This window comes from Grammomys surdaster, unplaced genomic scaffold (genome assembly GCF_004785775.1).
Source record: "Grammomys surdaster isolate TR1022 unplaced genomic scaffold, NIH_TR_1.0 170, whole genome shotgun sequence".
Taxonomy (NCBI): domain Eukaryota; kingdom Metazoa; phylum Chordata; class Mammalia; order Rodentia; family Muridae; genus Grammomys; species Grammomys surdaster.
The window spans coordinates 14,872,960-14,893,772 of record NW_021604618.1 but is presented as its reverse complement, the minus strand read 5'-3'; the positions used below and the strand labels follow the sequence as shown (position 1 = coordinate 14,893,772).

The following is a 20,813-nucleotide window of genomic DNA, read 5'->3' as shown; positions in this document are numbered from 1 at the left end:
TCTTCCTTCTTCTATGTGAGTTTTATGTGGTCTGTATGTAGGTTCTTAGACATTGTGAGCTTTTGGTCTAATATCCACTTATCAATGAGTGCATACCAAGTATGTTCTTTTGAGATTGGGTCATCTCACTCAAGATGATATTTTCCAGCTCCATCCATTTGCCTAGGAATTTTGTGAACTGATTGTTCTTAATAGCTGAGTAGTATTCCATTGTATAAATGTACCACATTTTCTGCATCCATTCTTCTGTCGAAGGGCATCTGGGTTCTTTCCAACTTCTGGCTATTATAAATAAGGCTGCTATGAACATGGTGGAGCATGTGTCCCTGTTGTATGGTGAAACTTCTTTTGGGTATATGCCCAGGAGTGGTATAGCTGGGTCCCCAGGTAACACTATGTTCAATTTTCTGAGATATCGCCATACTGCCATCCATAGTGGTTGTACCAGTTTACAATCCCACCAACAGTGGAGGAGTGTTCCTCTTTCTCCACATCCTCGCCAACATGTGCTGTCACCTGTGTTTTTGATCTTAGCCATTCTGACTGGTGTAAGGTGGAATCTCAGTGTTGTTTTCATTTGCATTTCCCTGATGACTAGTGATCCTGAACACTTCTTTAGGTGCTTCTCAACCATTCGAACTTCCTCAGTTGAGAATTCTTTGTTCAGCTCTGTGCTCCATTTTTTAATAGGGTTCTTTGATTGTCTAGAGTCTAATTTCTTCAGTTCTTTGTATACCTTGGATATTAGCCCTTTATCAGATGTAGGGTCGGAAAGCCCACATTCATATGGAAATTGAACAACACCCTACTCCTTGATAATCAGGTAAGGGAAGAAATAAAGAAGGAAATTAAAAACTTTTTAGAATTTAATGAAAATGATGACACATCATACCAAAATCTATGGGATACAATGAAAGCAATGCTAAGAGGAAAATTCATAGCTCTAAGTGCCTACAAAAAGAAACTGGAGGGAGCATACACTAACAGCGTGACAGAGCACCTGAAAGACCTAGAACAAAAAGAAGCTAATACACCCAAGAGGAGTAGACGGCAGGAAATAATCAAACTCAGGGCTGAAATCAACCAAATAGAAACAAAAAGAACTATCCAAAGAATCAATAAAACTAGGAGCTGGTTCTTTGAGAAAATCAACAAGATAGATAAACCCTTAGCTAGACTAATCAGAGGGCAGAGAGACAGTATCCAAATTAATAAAATCAGAAATGAAAAGGGTGACATAACAACAGAAACTGAGGAAATTAAAAAAATCATCAGATCCTACTACAAAAGCCTATATTCAACAAAATTGGAAAATTTGGATGAAATGGACAATTTCCTAGACAAATACCAGTTACCAATGTTAAATCAGGACCAGATAAACCATCTAAACAATCCCATAACCCCAAAAGAAATAGAAGCAGCCATTAAAAGTCTCCCTACAAAGAAAAGCCCGGGACCAGACGGTTTTAGTGCAGAATTCTATCAGACCTTCAAGGAAGACCTAATTCCAATTCTTTTTAAACTATTTCACCTTACTTCTTTTCCACATTCCATACCTCCTCCCTGGCCCCCTGTCTCCACAAGGATGTCCCCACCACCCACCTCCAACCCCACCAGACTCCCTGGGGTCTCCAGTCTCTTGAGGTTTAGGTACATCTTCTCTAACTGAACCCAGACCAGGCAGTCATCTGTAGGAGGACCAGCAGCCTCAATTAACCTGGGCCCCCAAGATCTCTCAAACATTGAACTGCCTTCTTAACAGTCACTTTCCTGGTTGTGATGGTCACAGAGATGCCTGCAGTACATGGCTGAGCTTTCTTTTCCCTATTTAGCATGGTACTGACTGATGATTTGTCATATGCAGTCTTTATTATGCTCAGAAATGATCTTTCTTTCCCTAGTTTCCTTAATGCTTTTCTAAAGGTGGTGTAGGAATCTCTCTCTCTCTCTCTCTCTCTCTCTCTCTCTCTCTCTCTCTCCTGAAAGTAACTTATCCATACATTGTATTCTAGAAATTGTTTCTCCTCTTTCAACTTCTTTCAGATCCTCCCCATTTCCTTACTCACTCATATCTACACCCTTTCTCTCTCTCTCTCTCTCTCTCTCTCTCTCTCTCTCTCTCTCTCTCTTTCTTTCTTTCTCTCTTTCTTTTGAAAAGACATTAAATATTTAAATAACAACAAACAAACAGCAACAACAACATGAACAGAGTAGGACAAAATAAACAAAAGAAAAAAGATCAAAGAAAAAGGACAAGACATGAATATAGATGCAGAGACACAAAAAGCATAGGCTCATACATGTCATCTGACATTTTTTGATAGACTTGGAATCTGAGTAAAGTCTGGAGCCAGATCTTAATAAAATTAAAGCATCATTGAGAATATCCAAGTTACAGAACTACCTACATAGTTACTAGATAAATGAAAAAGAACACATACATATGCATACGATTGACCAATACTAAATTGTGAAGGAGTATGAAAAATCATAACTAACATTAAAATGAATGCAAATAGATCACATCATGAACTAAGAACAAAAAGTCAGAAACAGAAAGACAAGCACCACACATTTTCTTTATGGACAAAACCTTATAATGACAATAAAAATATCTGGAACAGAGAAAAAATTTCCAAAATCATAGAAAAGAAAAAAAAGTTTGTATTAGTACCTAATAACAAAACTGAATCAATTATTATTAACTTTCTTAAAACATGCAATTGACTATATGAAACATTATGGGAGAATAGATACCAATTGTTCAATTTTTTCTTATTTAGAAAAGTGAAAGTAGAGAGTCTTGGACATTTTATAGGAAGATATAATACCTATAAATATTACAAAAAATTGAAACAGTTATCTATTGTAACCACAAATGAGAAAGAACTTAACAAAATAACAGCTTATCTAATAATTATACAAATGCAAGCCATGATAAATTGCTATATTTTTATTAGCTAGCCTGTAGTGTCTAGTAGGGACTTTGGTACCCCAACATAAGGTAACTGTTCTTTAACACACAACCTTGCTTTCTCCTTCTTCCTCATCACTCTTCTTTTTAAGTAGGTTCTAAAAATAGTAAGGCAGATTCCATATGACTTTTCCTAAAGGCTTTAGTTTTATTTATTCCTCTATGTATCACCTCTTCTACTCTATGCTTACACTCCTCTTTCCAATTTAATCCGTAAAGTTTTCCTATTCCTCTTAAACTTTTATATTGTTCTGTTCCTCTTGAATATACCACCATGGCACTTCACTAATTCATGACCTCTATGAGAATTCCAAATATAACAGATGTATCTAAACATTCAATGAAACCAAACAATGAACAGATACAGAGAAATTCTATTTTCAACTTCAAAGCTTACTATAGAGCTAGAATATAAGCTAATTATATTGGTACACACACACACACATGTCATATATATCATATATATAAAAATATATGATATATGTACATATGACAAAGAACACAATGGATTTCAAAATTGAGCTTTGATATGTAGTGGTATTCCATTTTGAGATGAGTGTCAACATTGTTCAAGGTAGTCTCTAACTAAAGGAACTGGGTGAACTACATAGTTGAATGAAAAGGCAATTACATGAATAATTTTACAGTTTTGCATAATGGTTAGTTAATTATTTTAATACTTATGCCAATTTTGTCAATGATATTCAATATTTAAGTAAACATTGAAATGTCAGTAATTGAAATGCCTGAATACTTTGCTGTTATGCTGTGCTAGACGGTTTTTGTTTTGTTTCATTTTGTTTTGTTTTTCATTCCTTTTCTTAACCCAATTGTCAACATTTTACCCTTTGAGCCCAATTCCCATGATAATAGTGCTAGGGATTCAGATCATGAGCCTACAAGTGGCTAAAAACTCCTCACATTACCAAAGAGAGAAACACTTTTCAAGAGATGCAACAGGTCTGCAAATAGAAATTTCTGTTGCCTTTATTCTCATTAGTCAGGTAAGTGGGTGCCACAATTAAAGTCAATAGCCTACTAAAATTAGCCATTATTTTTCTTGTATAAGTAATGTATAGGTCTTGGGTCACCACAACATAATAATTTATTCTTTGTTGTTATTTTTTACTTAAAAACATCTACTGATCTTTCACTTCCATAGAGAAATCAAAACTTTCACTGCTTTCTCTATCTAGTTTCTGTCTTGCTTTTTTTTTGGGGGGGGGTAAATTTCTAGTATAGATAATATTTTCATAGAGACTATCTAAGAACTTAGAAACTTGTCTTAAAGTGACTTTCTTCAGATCAGCCATAAATAGATGAGAATTTCTAGCATAGCATTTAATAATTATTCTGGTATTAGTTTTCAGAAGCTTTAAGTTGTAAAGTTTATCTTCATTATTAATAAAATAATATCATCAATTATCTATGTATTTATATACTTGCTTATGGTTATAGCTGATAATACCTCACCTCTTAAATTCACTGAACTTACCATAAACCAGAATTTATTAATAAGACACACTTTCAGAACATCATGGATTTAGTAAAGTTTCAAGAGAATAATCATTTTAAATTAAACAATAGAAATTCAATATAACATGTTTGCAGGTCTAGTGTTAAGACATAGAGGAAAGCTATCTAATTCTGAATTAGTAGAAAGGTATTCTTGATGAATTGACATAATAGAGAAATTTTGCTGTAAGAAGTAAAAAATTAAATAAAAACATTAAGAAACCCTTTTCTTTTCAATAAAATAAAGAAACATAGTTACAGTCATGGAAAAACAATGGGTTTTGTTATGGACAGAACAGAAGCTGGGAAAATAGGCAGAGGAAAGATTACAAGAACTTCCTTGCTATACTAAAAATGTCTACAAGCAGAATTTACTTGAGATTTTAAGCAGTGAGTGAGAAAGAAAAGCATCAGGAAAGCATTTGCTTCTCACCTGCTTCCCCTTTAGAGTTTACAATGTTCCTCCTCATTTGGTTCTATTTTCTCCTCTTTCTTTATACTCCACGTTCATGTCCCATCTCTACTCTTCTTTGATTTTTGTCTACTTTGTTATTAGTATCAGCTAACTAAATGATGGTTATATATTAGTGTAAACTAACAATATTTTGTTCATAAACTTGAGTTTAATATTAGTGATAAATTTCTTTCTGAGAATGCTCTTTAAATGAATTCTGATATTTCATGAGAAAACCACTGTTTTCATATTAGCAATCTTTATTATAACTATTAAAGTTTGTTTGAATGATTCTGACATTACTATGTTTAGGGAAGTTTATCTTGATCCAATTATTTTGTAAAATAATCCACTTTTACTCTGACAGCAAGTGTATTTTTTTTTTAGTCATCTAAATAACACATGAATATAATGCTGGAAGTGAAAGCCTACATTTTCAGATTCTCCAGTGATGACACTAATGTGTATTCCTGAACATTATTTTCATTCAAACTTTTTCCTATTACTCATTGTACTTTAAATTCTTCAATCTTCAAATTGTAAATATTTCCAGATTTATATATGTAAAATAACATTTTTTTTTAGTTTTTTATTGGATATTTTCTTTATTTACTTTTCCAGGTCTCCCCTTAGAATTAATCTCAATGCTTCAGACTGTTCCATTGCATAAATGAACATTTAGGTTGCTAATAGATTGATTTTACTATTCAAAATTAATAGTATATAATTTATATTGTAGAATAGATGTTACTTATTCATGCATAAAACACTTGCATTGGTTATATTTTTCTAGAAATCAACTTGATATCTCATTTAAGTAAATGTTTTCAACTTATAATCCAAGAATGAAAAAAAATACTTTTAGGTATCTTGATAAGACTGAATTTCCTCTCTCTCATCTATGTCTCACCTCCCTTTGTATATCTCTTTCTATGATTATTTGATTTTTTTATCTTTCTTGATTATTTTGATTGTTATTCTAAAAGATGGAAAACTACTAATGACCTATAAAGTTAATTAACATTATTGTTAATAAACCTATTACCCATTGAGTGCATACTTTGTGAATTATATGCACATACTCTCTGTCTTCTTTAAATTAAACCTACTCTTTGCAGCATGAATTTTTATTACTCTAGAAACCAAAATAGTATAAATTATGATAGTTATATAAGCTATAATCAATCAGTAACAAAGAATATTTTGACATAAAAAATAAAGCCAAAGTAAACTGGTCCATTCCCCAGCCAGTTAGAACAAAACAAAATCTAATAGTCTTGTTGTTTATTAGTGTTTCTGCATATAATGGGTATGTCTGTTCATGTGTGAGTACACATGTGTGGATGACTGTGTGCACATGTGTGAATATGCAAAGGTCAGATAACAATGATGGCTGTTTTTCCTCCAATGCCAGCTACCTTGGTTCATGTTGGGTATGTGTAATAGAGACAGGGTCTTTCTCAGTTGCCTGAGGTTCACAAATATGCCTAGAGTGACTAGCCAGTCAAACTAAAGGATCTCCCTGTTTGCCTACTCCAATTACAAACACAAGCACTATTCTCAGATTTTTACCTGGATTCCTAGGATGAAATTCAGGACACTTTACCAACTAAGTCATCTCCTCTGCCCCGACTTTTCATCTTAATGCTTTTCTATAAACTTTATTTGTAAACACAGAATGTACAACTTTGTACTTCGGAATGTACATGTTTTTGGTTCCTCACATTGAATGAGTAAAATTTTTTGGACTAATTATAACTCATTTGATTGGAAAACATATACTGGCATTTACCTTTGTGATTGTACCTTCATCCCTTGCTTAGTTTTTTTTAATTTAAATTTAAAATTTAACAGATAAAATATGACTGTCAAGTAAGCATCATAGAATCATCCTGTTTTTCTCAGAAATATAACTCTTAAATACAAGCTTCTGATATATTTTTGTCTCATAACAATTTTCATTAAAATATATTATTCATCTTTTTCTATAGTATTGGTTTTGGTTTACTTGTAGTTGGATATTTTTTTATATTCTTTTAATGGTGTCTGTTAAAGAAGTTATATCATGTTACATTCTGATTGTCAGTTCATGAAACTGTATTGTTTCCTTTTGTCATTCACAGAACTACATAATATTATGAAGAATTTGATGACACAAATAAAAATCAATAATTTTTGCCCTCTGATTATGTTTCTACAGATTGTACAGCCGTGAATTTACCACTCACATGATGACTATTTGAATATTCTTAGGATGAAATAGCAAAAATCTTAATAGATGTGCTTTTTTTTACTTTTAATGCACTGCCATTGTTTCAAGGTCACTGCAGAGGACATTTCAAACCTGTGAACTCTAAATTCCTCTTCTGTGGTAACTGCTACTGTTTGGCAGATTGTAGGCTGATGCCACTGATATGAACAACACTTCTATGCTTCTTTTTCTTAGTCATCAGGGCTTTGTCTGTGTTTAAAGTTGTTTACTTTTCTGGTATTCAATCTGCCTGTAATTCTACTAGAAACTGGACCACTGTCTTACTATAGAACATAATATTATACTGGGAATATAATATATACTCATAATGAATTATAGCAGAATAGATGCATATTCATCAAAACATAAAAGATCACAGAGATCTATCTATTATTTAGTCCATATTATGGAAACTATTTACAGGTGTTTCTTTCAACAGTTATTTAAATTACATTTTACTTTTTAATATAAAATAATTCATTGTAATGAATTCACAAATAACATGTGCTACTGCTAGGTTATTATTTTACTATTTCTGGTAACTACTTATTTTGTTTTGGGTATTGTAGAAAGATCTGAGTAACTGAAGATATATCCAATGAATGAAGCAAATTACTCTGAAGTATCTGAATTTATATTCCTGGGGCTATCAACCTTCAGACCAACACAATATTTCCTCTTTGCATTTGCTATAATATCATATGCAACAACATTTCTAGGAAATTTCTCAGTTGTGTTTATAGTGATCTTTGACCCTCACTTACATTCACCCATGTACTTCCTTTTAGCTAATCTTTCATTTGTTGACTTTTGTTTTTCTACCTCAACAGTTCCTAAATTGATTTCTGACCTGTACTCAGGTCACAGTATCATTTCAATCCAGAGCTGTATCTTCCAGATGTTTGTCCTCCATCTCCTGGGGGGATGTGAGATGGTGTTGCTGGTAGCCATGGCCTGGGACAGGTATGTGGCCATATGCAAACCCCTCTACTACCTGACCATAATGAACCCACGGATGTGCCTTTTGCTTTTGACTGGTGCCTGGATTGTTGGTCTCATTCATTCAGTGGCTCAATTAGCTTTTGTGGTCCATTTGCCTTTTTGTGCTTCTAATGAGATAGATAGCTTTTACTGTGATCTGCCTCGGTTCATTAAACTGGCCTGTATAGACACCTACAAAATGGAGTTCTTGGTGACTGCTGACAGTGGATTGATTTCTCTCAGTACCTTCTTCTTATTGATTATCTCCTATATCTTCATACTGCTTACTGTGTGGAAACAGTCCTTGGGCAGTTTGTCCAAGGCCCTCTCTACCCTTTCTGCTCACATCTCTGTGGTAGTTTTGTTTTTTGGACCATGCATCTTTGTGTACATATGGCCATTTCCTACTGTGCCAGTGGATAAGTTTCTTGCCATTCTGGACTTCATGATTATACCCATCCTGAACCCTGCCATTTACACACTGAGGAACAAAGACATGAAGGCAGCAATGAGAAGACTGAGTGTTCAGCTCCTGAATAGGAAAAGCATCTGCTAAGATCCTCATAAGCATGCACAACTTGAATACTGTTATTATAAACACAATGTTAAATGACACCTCTACTTTGACATCATGTATTATTCCTATTCCCACAGCTTGATAAACTTGAATAATTTATTTCAAGATGATAATGGTATGACTGCATATGTGTTGGTTACTAGCTATACAATATTACATATTTATTTGGTTGTTTATGTATTACATATGCATTACTTATTGATTACATATTTATTGGGTGTTATGAAATGAATATTTTGGACTTTTTGAAAAGCACTAGTGGAAACATAAGTAACATATTACCCATTATTTCCACATCTGAAAAAAAAATCATGATTGCTTCCAGACATTTCTTGTACTAGGGTTAGTTTAATCAAAGCTGTCTTCAAATTCAAAATTCCCTGCATCAGCTTCCTCAGCACTGGGATTAAAATGTTCACCATCACATCTGATTTGATTTTCAGTTTATATTTGTGATTAATGAGTGTGTATGGTGAGGCTACATGGTGTGGGTGAGGGTGAGAAGAAATAGGAGATGGACGTAGCCTAGACTCTTGTGGGAAACCTTGAGCGGGAGAGGTTGCAGAGTCAAAGAGGTAGGATATAGAAAGACTGATGCCAGTATGTTCTTTCCAGAAATACGTTTGAAGAGATGAACTTACATAGGAGCTGAGGCAAGGGGTGCTGCTTAAAATTCTAGCAGCTCCAGGTGAAGGAGAGTGGTGTTCAAGAGGGCATAGTGAAAATGGAAGAGGAAGACAAGGAGCTTAACCTTGTATGAGTAGAGGAGGAAGCAACGAAGAGAGCAGGGCGGCGGAGAGAAGGAGGGAGGACAAGCATGGGTAAGCATTTCTGCAAGGAGGATGGCAAATGTGCTTTAAGAAATAACTCAGGACACTGAACATTTCTTTAGATGTTTCTCAGCAGGAAAGGGGGGATAGGAGGAGGACTTGTGTAAGGGGGTACTGGAAGGAGAGGAAGGGCTGATATTGGGTTGTAAAGTGAATAAGTAAATAATTTTTTTAAAGGAAATGACTCAGATTTTCATCGAGCTCCATAGATATTTCAGTCTATTTGATGGGACACAGACTTACTTTCCTGCAGTGAGTTGGCCAGAAGTGCCTTTTACATGCACAAGGAACGCCCTTAAATCCCAGAAGTGTTAGCAGTAGTCAAGCCTCGCTCTTGTGCATGCGCACACCAATGTTTACCAGTGTTGCTTGGCAACCTGGATTCTATCAACTGTATCTGTGTGAGTCAGAAGCTATTTCCCCCACCCTACAACCTTGGTGGGGGACCTTGTGGGCATATTTTTATTTAAACTGATACTAAATTTGGGTATTAGTGAGTCTAAGAATAAGTCCTAGCAAAATCTGAAGGAGTGGAAGGGGAGGGGCGGGTGAGATCAGTAGCCTCAATCATGAAGAAGATATTGGCTCACGGAGTTAAGGAAAAGACGCCAATGGGTTTCTGCGATGTCCCACAAAAAAATCTATTGGACTTTTTACGTGATATGAAAAACATTTCTGTTTCAAATGAACCCAGATACAAACCTCTCAGAAAGATCCACCAGGCTGCAAGCGAGGGTGATACAGAAAGACTACAGAGAATGATACGTCTTGGGAAACACAGTGTACACGACAGAGACATTAAGCAAAGGTAACAGGGCCTATGATCGACTTGGAGTAGTCTGCATAGAGGATCTGAGACACCCTCTGTTATGTCCAAAGACCAGGGTAAAGGAGCCAAAGGGAGGGGAAAGCCTCTCTGTGCTCTCTCCCCTCTGGATCCTTACCATATCCTCATGACATGCACTCTTGCTAGATAGCCCAGATGTTTCAGCTCCACCTACAAATTTATCCTGATAAATCATGAACTTACCAAGTGTATTTATCTGTTCTCTCAATTTATCTACCAGTAATAATAACACTTACTAGGTAGAATTAATATTGTATTATTCTTAAAACCTTCTTGTTTTGCCTCTTCTAAGCAAATTTAAAAACTTTAAGTACATTTTAGAATCCTTGAAAATAATCATACTTAAACACATCAGAAAAAAATTATCTTGAACTTTAACTCTTGTTTGCTAAGTAGACGGAATAATGATAACCTTAAATTGAGCTGTTAAGTGCAGTTAGATATATAAAAATTTGCATAATTCCCATTGGTACATCATTATGATATTGTATGGGATAACTACTATTTTTGACTTTTTGCTTTATTGATATCAAACATACTGCCTTTTTACTAATATAGTAAGTACTAATATAGTAATACTAATACTAATATAGTAAGCTAGTAAATTGTTCTATTTTTTTATAAGGGAATTAAATATTTGTTCAGAAGGTGGAGTAATCACCTGACAGTCAATGTTTAATAATTCTATGCCATTTAATATATTATAATTACATGACTAATTGTTTACTTTTAGATAGTGTTCCAGAATTTCATTAAAAATTCCCTTTTTTCTATAGGACTGCTCTGCATTTTGCCTGTGCCTATGGCCAGGTAGAAGTAGTAAGTGTTCTCTTGAGAAATAATTGTGATATTGATGCAGTTGACAGGAACTCCATTACACCTCTGATGAAGGTATACATAATCCTCCAAATCCAGCATAACACAGGCTTGATTTATTTGTAAAAGAAACTTACCCCATGGACATGCCACAGCTTCATGGATTCTATGTGATGTTATATTGAATTCTTTGACAAACCATCTATCTGTTTCTTGGTATATTCCTAGGCTGTTCAAAACTGGAAATATGAATGTGTATGTATATTGTTGAAACATGGTGCTGATCCAAACCATATGGACAACAATGGCAATACTTCTCTCCACTATGCTGTGTCTGAAGATAACCAGACACTAGCTAAATGCTTGCTTAAATCCAGTGCAAACATGGAACAAAAGAACAAGGTATATATCATCCCACTATAGCTCTCAAATAATCTGAAATAAGTGTGTGTGTTAACAGTAATAGAGGTAGGATTAACTTCACATGTTAAAAATTTAAGCATTCTTGAATGAAAATATTCGGACATTGCTAAATTGTTTAACAACATGACTTCAAATAAAGATGCTTTAAAAGAAGCATTAGAGTATTGAATGTTTCTGCATTGAAGACTGGCCTATTTGCTGTTTTGCATTAAGGTTTAAAATTAAAATTTCTTAGTTTAAGTTTTGTTTTTCACAAAAATTAGTTTCTAAATTATGTGAGGTAACGCGTTTGGAGAGCAAAACCACCCTTGCTAATGAAACTGTATTAAAATTCAAATGAACCAAAATAATTTGTAACAAAGTTTATAGTTGTTGACATTAATATCAAATGATATATTTCTTTGTGTTAAGACTGAATCAAGGAAGACAGAAACAGATCCTGATCAGAAATATATGGGCTATCTAGAAATTAAGCTATTAAAGGGATACAAGAAGAATTATTATTATTTTCAATTTATTATTTCAATATTTTTTATTTATTTTGATCACATTCTTTCAAACCCCTAGCTGCTCCCAGATCCTCCTCACCCACCTTTTTACCTACCCAACTTCATGACTCCCTTCACAAGGAAAGGAAAAACCTGAAAACATAACAACTCGATAGAACAAAAATCAAAAGAAAGAGAATTGTTTGAAGATGAATTTTTATGTACTGATACTGTGCTTTCTGTTTGGCAAGTAGCCATTCTTGAGTTACAACATGGCTGCATAGCTTCACCTGAAGAAAACTCTGAAGATATGAAACAGGTAGTAAGTGATCGGTGTGTGGAAAACTAAAGTAAATATTAAAGAATTTACTGGTATATTTTCATCTTTGTCAAAGGAATAATGGCCACTTAGGTCACAACCTAACCTCTGCTCTCAAAACTAGGTAGCTTGGTTGTGAGTGAGAGCATGAAATTCACGTTTTTGCATATCTTACCTTGATGCAAAACAGCCAGTCTTCAATGCAGAAACATTCCATTCTCTAATGCTTCTTTTAAAACATCCCTGTTTGAAGTCATGTTGTTAAACAAGCAATTAAGCTATGTCAGAATATTTTTGCATATTGAATAATATGTGATCCTAGCTGCTTGTTGTATTCCCATCATGGGATACTATAAATTTTTTAGTGACCCAGTTCTTTCTCTTTTCAGTGATATGATCAAATGGTGAATACAATTAGTCATGTGGATTAGAAATGAGACTGAAATTACAGACTGTGTCCTAGTTCTAGAATTGTGTATCTCTCTGGAGAAATTTGGACATCTATATAACAAGTAGAGGTTTCTATGCAGACTTTGACTCTGCAAATCTAGTTAGTCATAGGCAAGAGTATTTACAAAATTACTTTTTTAAAATTCTAAACAGTTCCTAGTTAAACACTAAACATGTGGATTCTGGATCTTAAAATCCTAAAGTACTCTAGAAGGGCCAATTTGATTGAAATAATCTAAGCCCAACTTTTTTCTTTAGTAAAAGACTAAAGAATTTTCCATGTCTTTGAAGAATTGTGTTGGGACTTTCATGAGGATTGCATTGAGTATGTAGACTGCCTTTAGTAGGATGACTATTTTTACTATATTAATTCTGCCAATCAATGAGCAATGGGAGATCTCTCTATTTTCTGAGATCTTCCTCAAATAAATCAGTAGCCTTCCTTTATACAAATGATAAACAGGATAAGAAAGAAATCAGGGAAATGACAACCTTCACAATAGCCACAAATAATGTAAAATAGCTTGGGGCAACTCTAAGTAAATAAGTGAAAGACTTGTGTGACAATAACTTCAAGTATTTCAAGAAAGAAATTGAAGAAAATCTCAGAAAATGGAGAGATCTCCCAATCTAATGGATGGGCAGAATTTATGTAGTAAAAATGTCCACCCTACTAAAGGAAACCTATAGATTCAATGCAATCCTCATCATGATCCCAACAAAGTTCTTCAAAGTAATAGAAAGTGCAATTCTCAAATTCATCTCAAAAGGCAATAAATACAGAATAGCAAAAGCAATCCTTAATAATAATAAAAAAAATGACTGAGGGAATCATGATACCTGATGTCAAGCTTTACTACAGAGCAACAGTTATAAAAACAGCATGGTATTGGTACAGAGATAGACATGCTGATCAAAGGAATAGAATTGAAGATCCATAAATAAAGCCACACACTTACAGACACTTGATCTTTCAAAAAGACGCCAAATATATACAATGGAAAAAAGAAAGCATCTTCAATAAATGGTGCTGGTCTAACTGGCTGTCTGTATGTAGAAAAATGAAAATAGACCAATACTTGTCATCTTGCACAAAGCTCAGGTCCAAGTGGATCAAGGATCTCAAAATAAAACCAGACACACTGAGTCTAATAGAAGAGAAAGTGTGAAAGAGCCTTGAACTCAGTGGTACAGGGGGAAGTTTCCTAATCAGAACTCCAATGGTTCATGCTCTAAGATCAAGAATTGATAAATGGGACTTCATGAAACTGGAAAGCTTCTGTAAAGGAAAGGACATAGTCGATATGACAAATCGGCAACCTACAGATTGGGGAAAAATCTTCACTAACCCTACATCACACAGAGGGCTAATATTCAAAACATATAAAGAACTCAAGAAGCTAACCACCAAAAACCAAACAACCCAATTAAAAACTTGGGTATAGAACTAAACAGAGAATTTATAACAGAGCAATCTCGAATGTTTGTGAAGCACCTAAAGAAATGCTCCAAGTCCTCAGTGATCAGAGAAACACAAATCAAAATGACCCAGAGATTCTACCTTTCACAAATCAGAATGGTGACGATCAAAACTTCAGGTGACAGCACATGGAGGATGTGAAGAAAGATGAACACTCCCCCATTGCTGGTGCGATTGCAAACTGGTACAACCACTCTGGAAATCAATCTGGAAGTTCCTCAGAAAATTGGAAATAGATCTACCCGAAGACCCAGAAATACCACTCTTGTAGATACACCCAAAAGATGCCCCACCATGCTACAGGGGAATGTGTTCCACTAGGTTCATAGTGGCGTTATTTGTGGTAGCCAGAAGCTGGAAACAACCCAGATGTCCTACAAAAGAAGAATGGATAGAGAAAATGTGGTTCATTTATAGAATGGAATACTACTCGGCTATTAAGAAAGAGGACATCCTGAGTTTTGCAGGAAAATGGACGGAACTAGAAAATATCATCCTGAATGAGGTAAATCAGACCCCAAAAAACATGTATGGTATGTACTCACTGATAAGAGGATATTAGTAAAAAAAATTACAGAATATCCAAGATTCAGTCAACAGAACTCAAAAAAGATCAACAAGCTGAAAGGCCCAAAAAAGGACATCTCAGTCCCACTGGGGAGGGATAAGAAAGCAATCACAAGTGGGGAGGGAGGGACCTGGGAGGAAAAGTGGATGGGGGTTAGGGGTATAGGGAAACTTGATCTAGTATTGGGTGAGGGAAAAGGACTGAAGCTCTGAGGGCCAGAAGAAAGAATGGAAACAGTTAACCTAGGGAGGTAGGAGGTTGGGGGATCTTCCAGAATGCACCAGAGACATGCGAGGTGAGAGACTCTCTTAGGATGCAAAGGTAGTGATCTTAGACGAAATGCCTGACAGTAAGGAGAAGGAACTTATAGAAACCACCTCCAGCAGGAAGACAGGGCATCAAGTGATGGAAGGGATGCAGGTATTTGTGCCCAATCAATGAACAGAAGCTGCTGACCCCTGTGTGTGAATTAGGAAAAGGCTGAAAGAAGCTGAGGAGGAGGGCAATCCTGTAGGAGGACAGTAGTCTCAATTAATCTGGACCCCTGAGATCTCTCAAACACTGGACCACCAAAAATGCAGCATATACCAGCTGATATGAGGCCCCCAACACATATACAGCAGAGGACTGAGTGGTCTGTGTTCAATCATATATGATGCACCTAACCCTCAAGATACTGGAGGCCCCACAGTGTGTAGAGACCAGGTGGGGTGGGGACTGGAATGTAGGGACAGGCTGGTGGAGACAGGGGTTGGGTAGGAAGTATGAGGTGTGGATCTGGAGTTAAAAAATACATAATAATAATAATAATAATAATAATAATAATAATAAATGGAAAGATAAAACACACACATATATTTTATATATATGGAAACATAATGATTAATAATGGTAATCATTGGCTTATAGAATACTCCCCTTTGCTTTCAGACAACAATAATACAGTACTTTCTAAATGATCTTGAAAATACTAATTAGATGGTAAACTTTTAAAAGTTCTATGTATTATTAATATTAAGGTCAACAGGTCTCAAGTTGGTAATTTCAAGGGATTTTTCTACATCAAAGAGTAGTAAATCACAAACCTTGACAGTTGAAGCTGTTAGTTGCTCTCTTCGTGACTTGCTACAGTGTATATAGACCAGGCATTATGTCCTAGCGTTTGTAAACACTGAAAACCAATCAACAAGGAAAAACAGAATGCAAGTGAAATGTAAATTAACAAGTCTTTGAAACTTTCTGGGTCAATGTTAAGAGTGTATTTTTCCCTTGGCATAATTATCATTTTGTAAAACATATTAGAAAGATGATTTCATTCTCCATTCATAAATATTGGGTTATAAAAACCCATTGGAGAGAACACTCACTGGAAAGATAAAAACACAGGAGCTATGGACTTATCATGGTCTATGAATACCATTGGTTTCCTCCAAGAATTGAGCCCACTGCTAAGCCTCATGTAGAAACCTGCTTAACAAATTGTTCTTTTTTTAATTGGATATTTTATTTATTTGCATATCAGATGCCATTCCCTTTTCTCCATTTCCCCTCCCTAGAACATCCCTATCTCATCCCCCCTTCTCCTTTTTGTTTTTATGTTATTTTAAATACATGCAAATATTAAGGCCAGTTCTAGGTTGAGGAACTAGGAATACAATAGATGCAAATAGTCAAGGAACAAGAAAGACAATAAACACAAATAGTCAAAGAACAAGCAAGACAATAAACAAAATTCCATGAACACTCCCGTAATCACTGTTTCTAAAGGCTTATCAGGTTGACCAAAATATCTGAGCCAACTTCCCTGTCCTAGCCCAAACTCATTTTCTTTTCTGAAGCCTAATTTCCTTGTTCTAGCCCGGTTTAGTCGGTGGGAGCTCTGGACAGTCCAGTTAGTTGATATTGCTGTTCTTCCTATGTGGTTGCAATTCCCTTCAGCTCCTTTAGTCCTTCCTCTAACTCTTTCATTGGGGTCCCCAGGCTCAGTCCAATGGCTGGCTGTGAGTATTTGCATCTGCGTTAGTCAGGTGCTAGTAGAAACTCTCAGGGAAAAGCTATATCAGGCTCCTGTCAGCAATAAGACTCAAATCAGTTCAAAACTGTAATGTTTTTGGATTTCATGTTGTTTTGTTTTGTTTTGCAGGATGGCTTTACACCACTTTTACTGGCTCTCAAGGAAAACAAAATAGAGATGGCAAAGTTTTTAGTAAAGAAGGGGGCAAATATACATGTATTTGATAAGATGAAAAGGTATTATCACTTGAATTATAAAACAAATGAGCAGCACACTGAAATAACAATAATCACACAGCCAACAAATAGCAAATTGATAGGAAGAAGACTAACAGAGGTATTCAATGATCACATATCAATTAGTCATCAGTCTTATCGGTTAGGTAAGAAAAGCAGTGTGGAAGTGAGCAACACGCATCATTTATAATAAACTTCATACCTCCTTATATTAATTGATGCTTCTTATTTGATATTTTGTTTGGTTGGCCAATCAATCTTAAAATAATAATAGGTTTGAATTTTGGCTTTACTAATTGTTAAAATTTGAACATTTGTTTACAACATGACTCAATCATTTTTTGGTATTTCCACTTTCTCTCATATAATTATCCTATAAAATATTATATTAATCATAAAAGAGAGTTGCCAATCAGTCTAAAGTAAGGATGACACAACCATTCAATTCCCTTCGTTTGAAGAATAATGAGCTCAGATTCTTTCCATGGCTAAGAATTGTTATTATAGGATGCTGCTCAAGACCACCCCTCCTCTTCCAATTGGTATTGATGTATTTAAATTTACTTAGTATTGAGAAAGGAAAGCAAATTAGCTTCACTACGTCATAGGTGAGTAGATGTAGATTCACACAAATTGGTTATAATGCTGGATACTTAGTTGCTAGGGGTGTGTTTTAAAGGTTATGCATTACCAAATATAATAAGAAAGATAATATTTTCAAAAGGTGTTCGTGATATCATTTATTTAACATTTAGTGTTGTGAATAGCACATGCTATTATCATTACTAAGTGAAGATACAATGAATGTTATTATGAATAGAATATTTTATAATGTCTTGTTGCTCAGATAATGAAAATAGCTTTCAGTGATCTGATACTTAACTGATTAATAAGAATAATATGTTATACTAAACTAGAGAGAATGGAGACATCTTTATTTAAGTCTTTTTTTAAACATTAGAAATACTTTTATTTATTTATTATTTTTTAATTTTTTTATTAGATGTTTTATTTACATTTCATATATTGTCCCCTTACCCATCCCCCACCCACTCAGGAACCCCCCCATCCCCTTACCCCTCCTCCTTCTTCTCTGTGGATGTAACCCCTACCTACTCCCCCACTCCCACCTCCCCACCCTCAAAATTCCCACCCCCTGGGGTGTCCAGACTTCATGAGGTCAAGGATCTCTTCTTCCACCTATGCCAAGCAGGGCCCTCCACTTTTACATATTCAGCTGAAGCCCTGGATCCCTCCCTAAGTGCTCCCAGGCTGGTGGTTTAGACACTAGGAGCTGTGGTTGGTTGGTATTGTTGCTCTCCTCATGGTGCTGCAAACCCTTTCAGCTCCTTCAGTCTTCACTCTAACTCCTCCATTGAGAATCCCATTATCAGTTCAATGGCTAGTTGTGAGCATCTGCCTCTGAATATGTCAGACTCTTGAAGACCTCTGAGGAGACATCCATATCAGGCTCTTATCAGCATGCACTTCCTGACTTTCATATCAGCATCTACCTTTGGTGACTGCACATGGGATGGATACTCAGGTGGAATGGTCTTAGATGGCCCCTCCTTCAGTTTTTGTCCCTCACTTTGTCTCCATATTTGCTCCCTTGAATATTTTGTTGCTCCTTCTAAAAAGGACCGAATCACCCCCACTTGGTCTTCCTTCTTTATGAGCTTCATGTGGCCTGTGAGTTGCATCTTGGGCATTTCAAGATTCTGGGCTAATATCCAATAATCAGTGAGTGAATACCATGTGTGTTCTTTTGCGATTGGCTTACTTCACTCAGGATGATAATTTCTAGTTCCATCCATTTACCTAGGAACCTCTCGAATTCATTGTTTTTAATAGCTGAGTAATACTCCATTGTGTAAATATACCACAATTTTTGAATCCATTCCTCAGTTGAAGGACATCTGGGTTCTTTCTAGCTCCTGGCTATTATAAATAAGGCTGCTATGAACATAGCTGAGCATATGTCCTTGTTATATGTTCGAGCATCTTTTGGGTATATGCCTAGGAGTGGTATAGCTGGATCCTCAGGTAATGCTATGTCCAATTTTCTGAGGAACTGCCACACTGATTTCCAAAGTGGTTGCACCATCTTGCAGTCCCACCAACAATGGAGGAGTGTTCCTCTTTCTCCACACCCTTGCCAGCATCTACTGTCACCTGAGTTTTTAATCTTAGCCATTCTGACTGGTGTGAAATGGAATCTCAGGGTTGTTTTGATTTGCATTTCCCTGAAGACTAAGGATACTGAACATTTCTTTAGGTGCTTCTCGGACATTTGAGTTTCTTCCGTTGAAAATTCTTTGTTAAGCTCTATACCCCATTTTTTAATAGGGTTATTTGGTTGTCTGGAGTCTACTTTCTTGAGTTCTTTGTATATATTGGATATTAGCCCTCTATCAGATGAAGGATTGGTAAAGATCTTTTCCCAATTTGTTGGTTGTCGTTTTGTCCTATTGACAGTGTCCTTTGCCTTACAGAAACTTTGCAATTTTATGAAGTCCCATTGGTCAATTCTTGATCTTAGAGCATATGCCATTGGTTTTCTGTTCAGGAACTTTTCCCCTGTGCCCAAGTATTCGAGGCTCTTCCCCACGTTCTCTTCTATTAGTTTCAGTGTATCTAGTTTTATGTGGAGGTCCTTTATCCACTTAGACTTGAGCTTTGTACAAGGAGATAAGAATGGATCAATTTTCATTCTTCTACATGTAGTCCTCCAGTTGAACGAGCACCATTTGTTGAAAATGCTGTCCTTTTTCCACTGGACAGTTTTAGCTCCTTTGTCAAAGATCAAGTGACCATAGGAGTGTGGGTTCATTTCTGGGTCTTCAATTCTATTCCATTGATCTTCCTGCCTGTCTCTGTACCAATACCAGGTAGTTTTTATCACTATTGCTCTCTAGTACAGCTTGAGGTCAGGGATGGTGATTCCTCCAGAAGTTCTTTTATTGTTGAGAATAGTTTTCGTTATCCTGCATTTTTTGTTATTCCATATGAATTTGAGAATTTCCTTTTCTAACTCTGTGAACAATTGAGTTGGGATTTTAATGGGGATTGCATTGAATCTGTCGATTGCTTTTGGCAAGATGGTCATTTTTCTTATATTAATCCTGCCAATCCATGAGCATGGGAGATCTTTCCATCTTCTGAGATCTTCTTTGATTTCTTTCTTCAGAGACTTGAAGTCCTTGTCATACAGGTCTTTCACTTGCTTGGTTAGATTCACACCAAGGTATTTTATATTATTTGTGACTATTGTGAAGGGTGTCATTTCCCTAATTTATTTTTCAGTCTGTTTATCTTTCATGTAGAGGAAGGCTACTGATTTGTTTGAGTTGATTTTATAACCAGCCACTTTGCTGAAGTTGTTTATCTGGTTTTGGAGTTCTCTGGTGGAAGTTTGGGGGTCACTTAAGTATACTATTATATCATCTGCAAATAGTGATATTTTGACTTCTTCCTTTCCTATTTGTATTCCTTTGACTTCTTTTTGTTGCCTAATTGCTCTGGCTAGGACTTTCAGTACTATATTGAATAGGTTGGGGGAGAGTGGGCAGCCTTGTCTGGTCCCGGAT

The 20,813-nt window shown here is 35.6% G+C and overlaps 2 protein-coding genes across 2 annotated transcripts in view; both read left to right on the top strand.

Annotated features, from left to right (window-relative positions):
* Positions 1 to 7,792: 7,792 nt before the first annotated feature.
* LOC114620915 (olfactory receptor 4F6-like) lies at positions 7,793 to 8,731 on the top strand. The gene has a single exon (XM_028767091.1). It carries the CDS (start codon positions 7,793 to 7,795, stop codon positions 8,729 to 8,731), a length of 939 nt encoding a protein of 312 aa, XP_028622924.1.
* Positions 8,732 to 9,964: 1,233 nt separating this feature from the next.
* Positions 9,965 to 20,813, top strand: part of LOC114620687 (ankyrin repeat domain-containing protein 26-like) — a 37,939-nt gene continuing 27,090 nt past the window's right edge. The window contains exons 1-4 of the mRNA XM_028766806.1: positions 9,965 to 10,390; positions 11,206 to 11,320; positions 11,474 to 11,647; positions 17,117 to 17,223. Of these exons, the coding sequence (XP_028622639.1) occupies positions 10,152 to 10,390; positions 11,206 to 11,320; positions 11,474 to 11,647; positions 17,117 to 17,223 (635 nt within the window). The 5' untranslated portion in view covers positions 9,965 to 10,151. The remainder of the gene's footprint in view (positions 10,391 to 11,205; positions 11,321 to 11,473; positions 11,648 to 17,116; positions 17,224 to 20,813) is intronic.

Excerpts from the sequence above, each read along its gene's own strand:
- LOC114620915 (XM_028767091.1), top strand. The coding sequence starts at position 7,793 with ATGAATGAAGCAAATTACTCTGAAGTATCTGAATTTATATTCCTGGGG.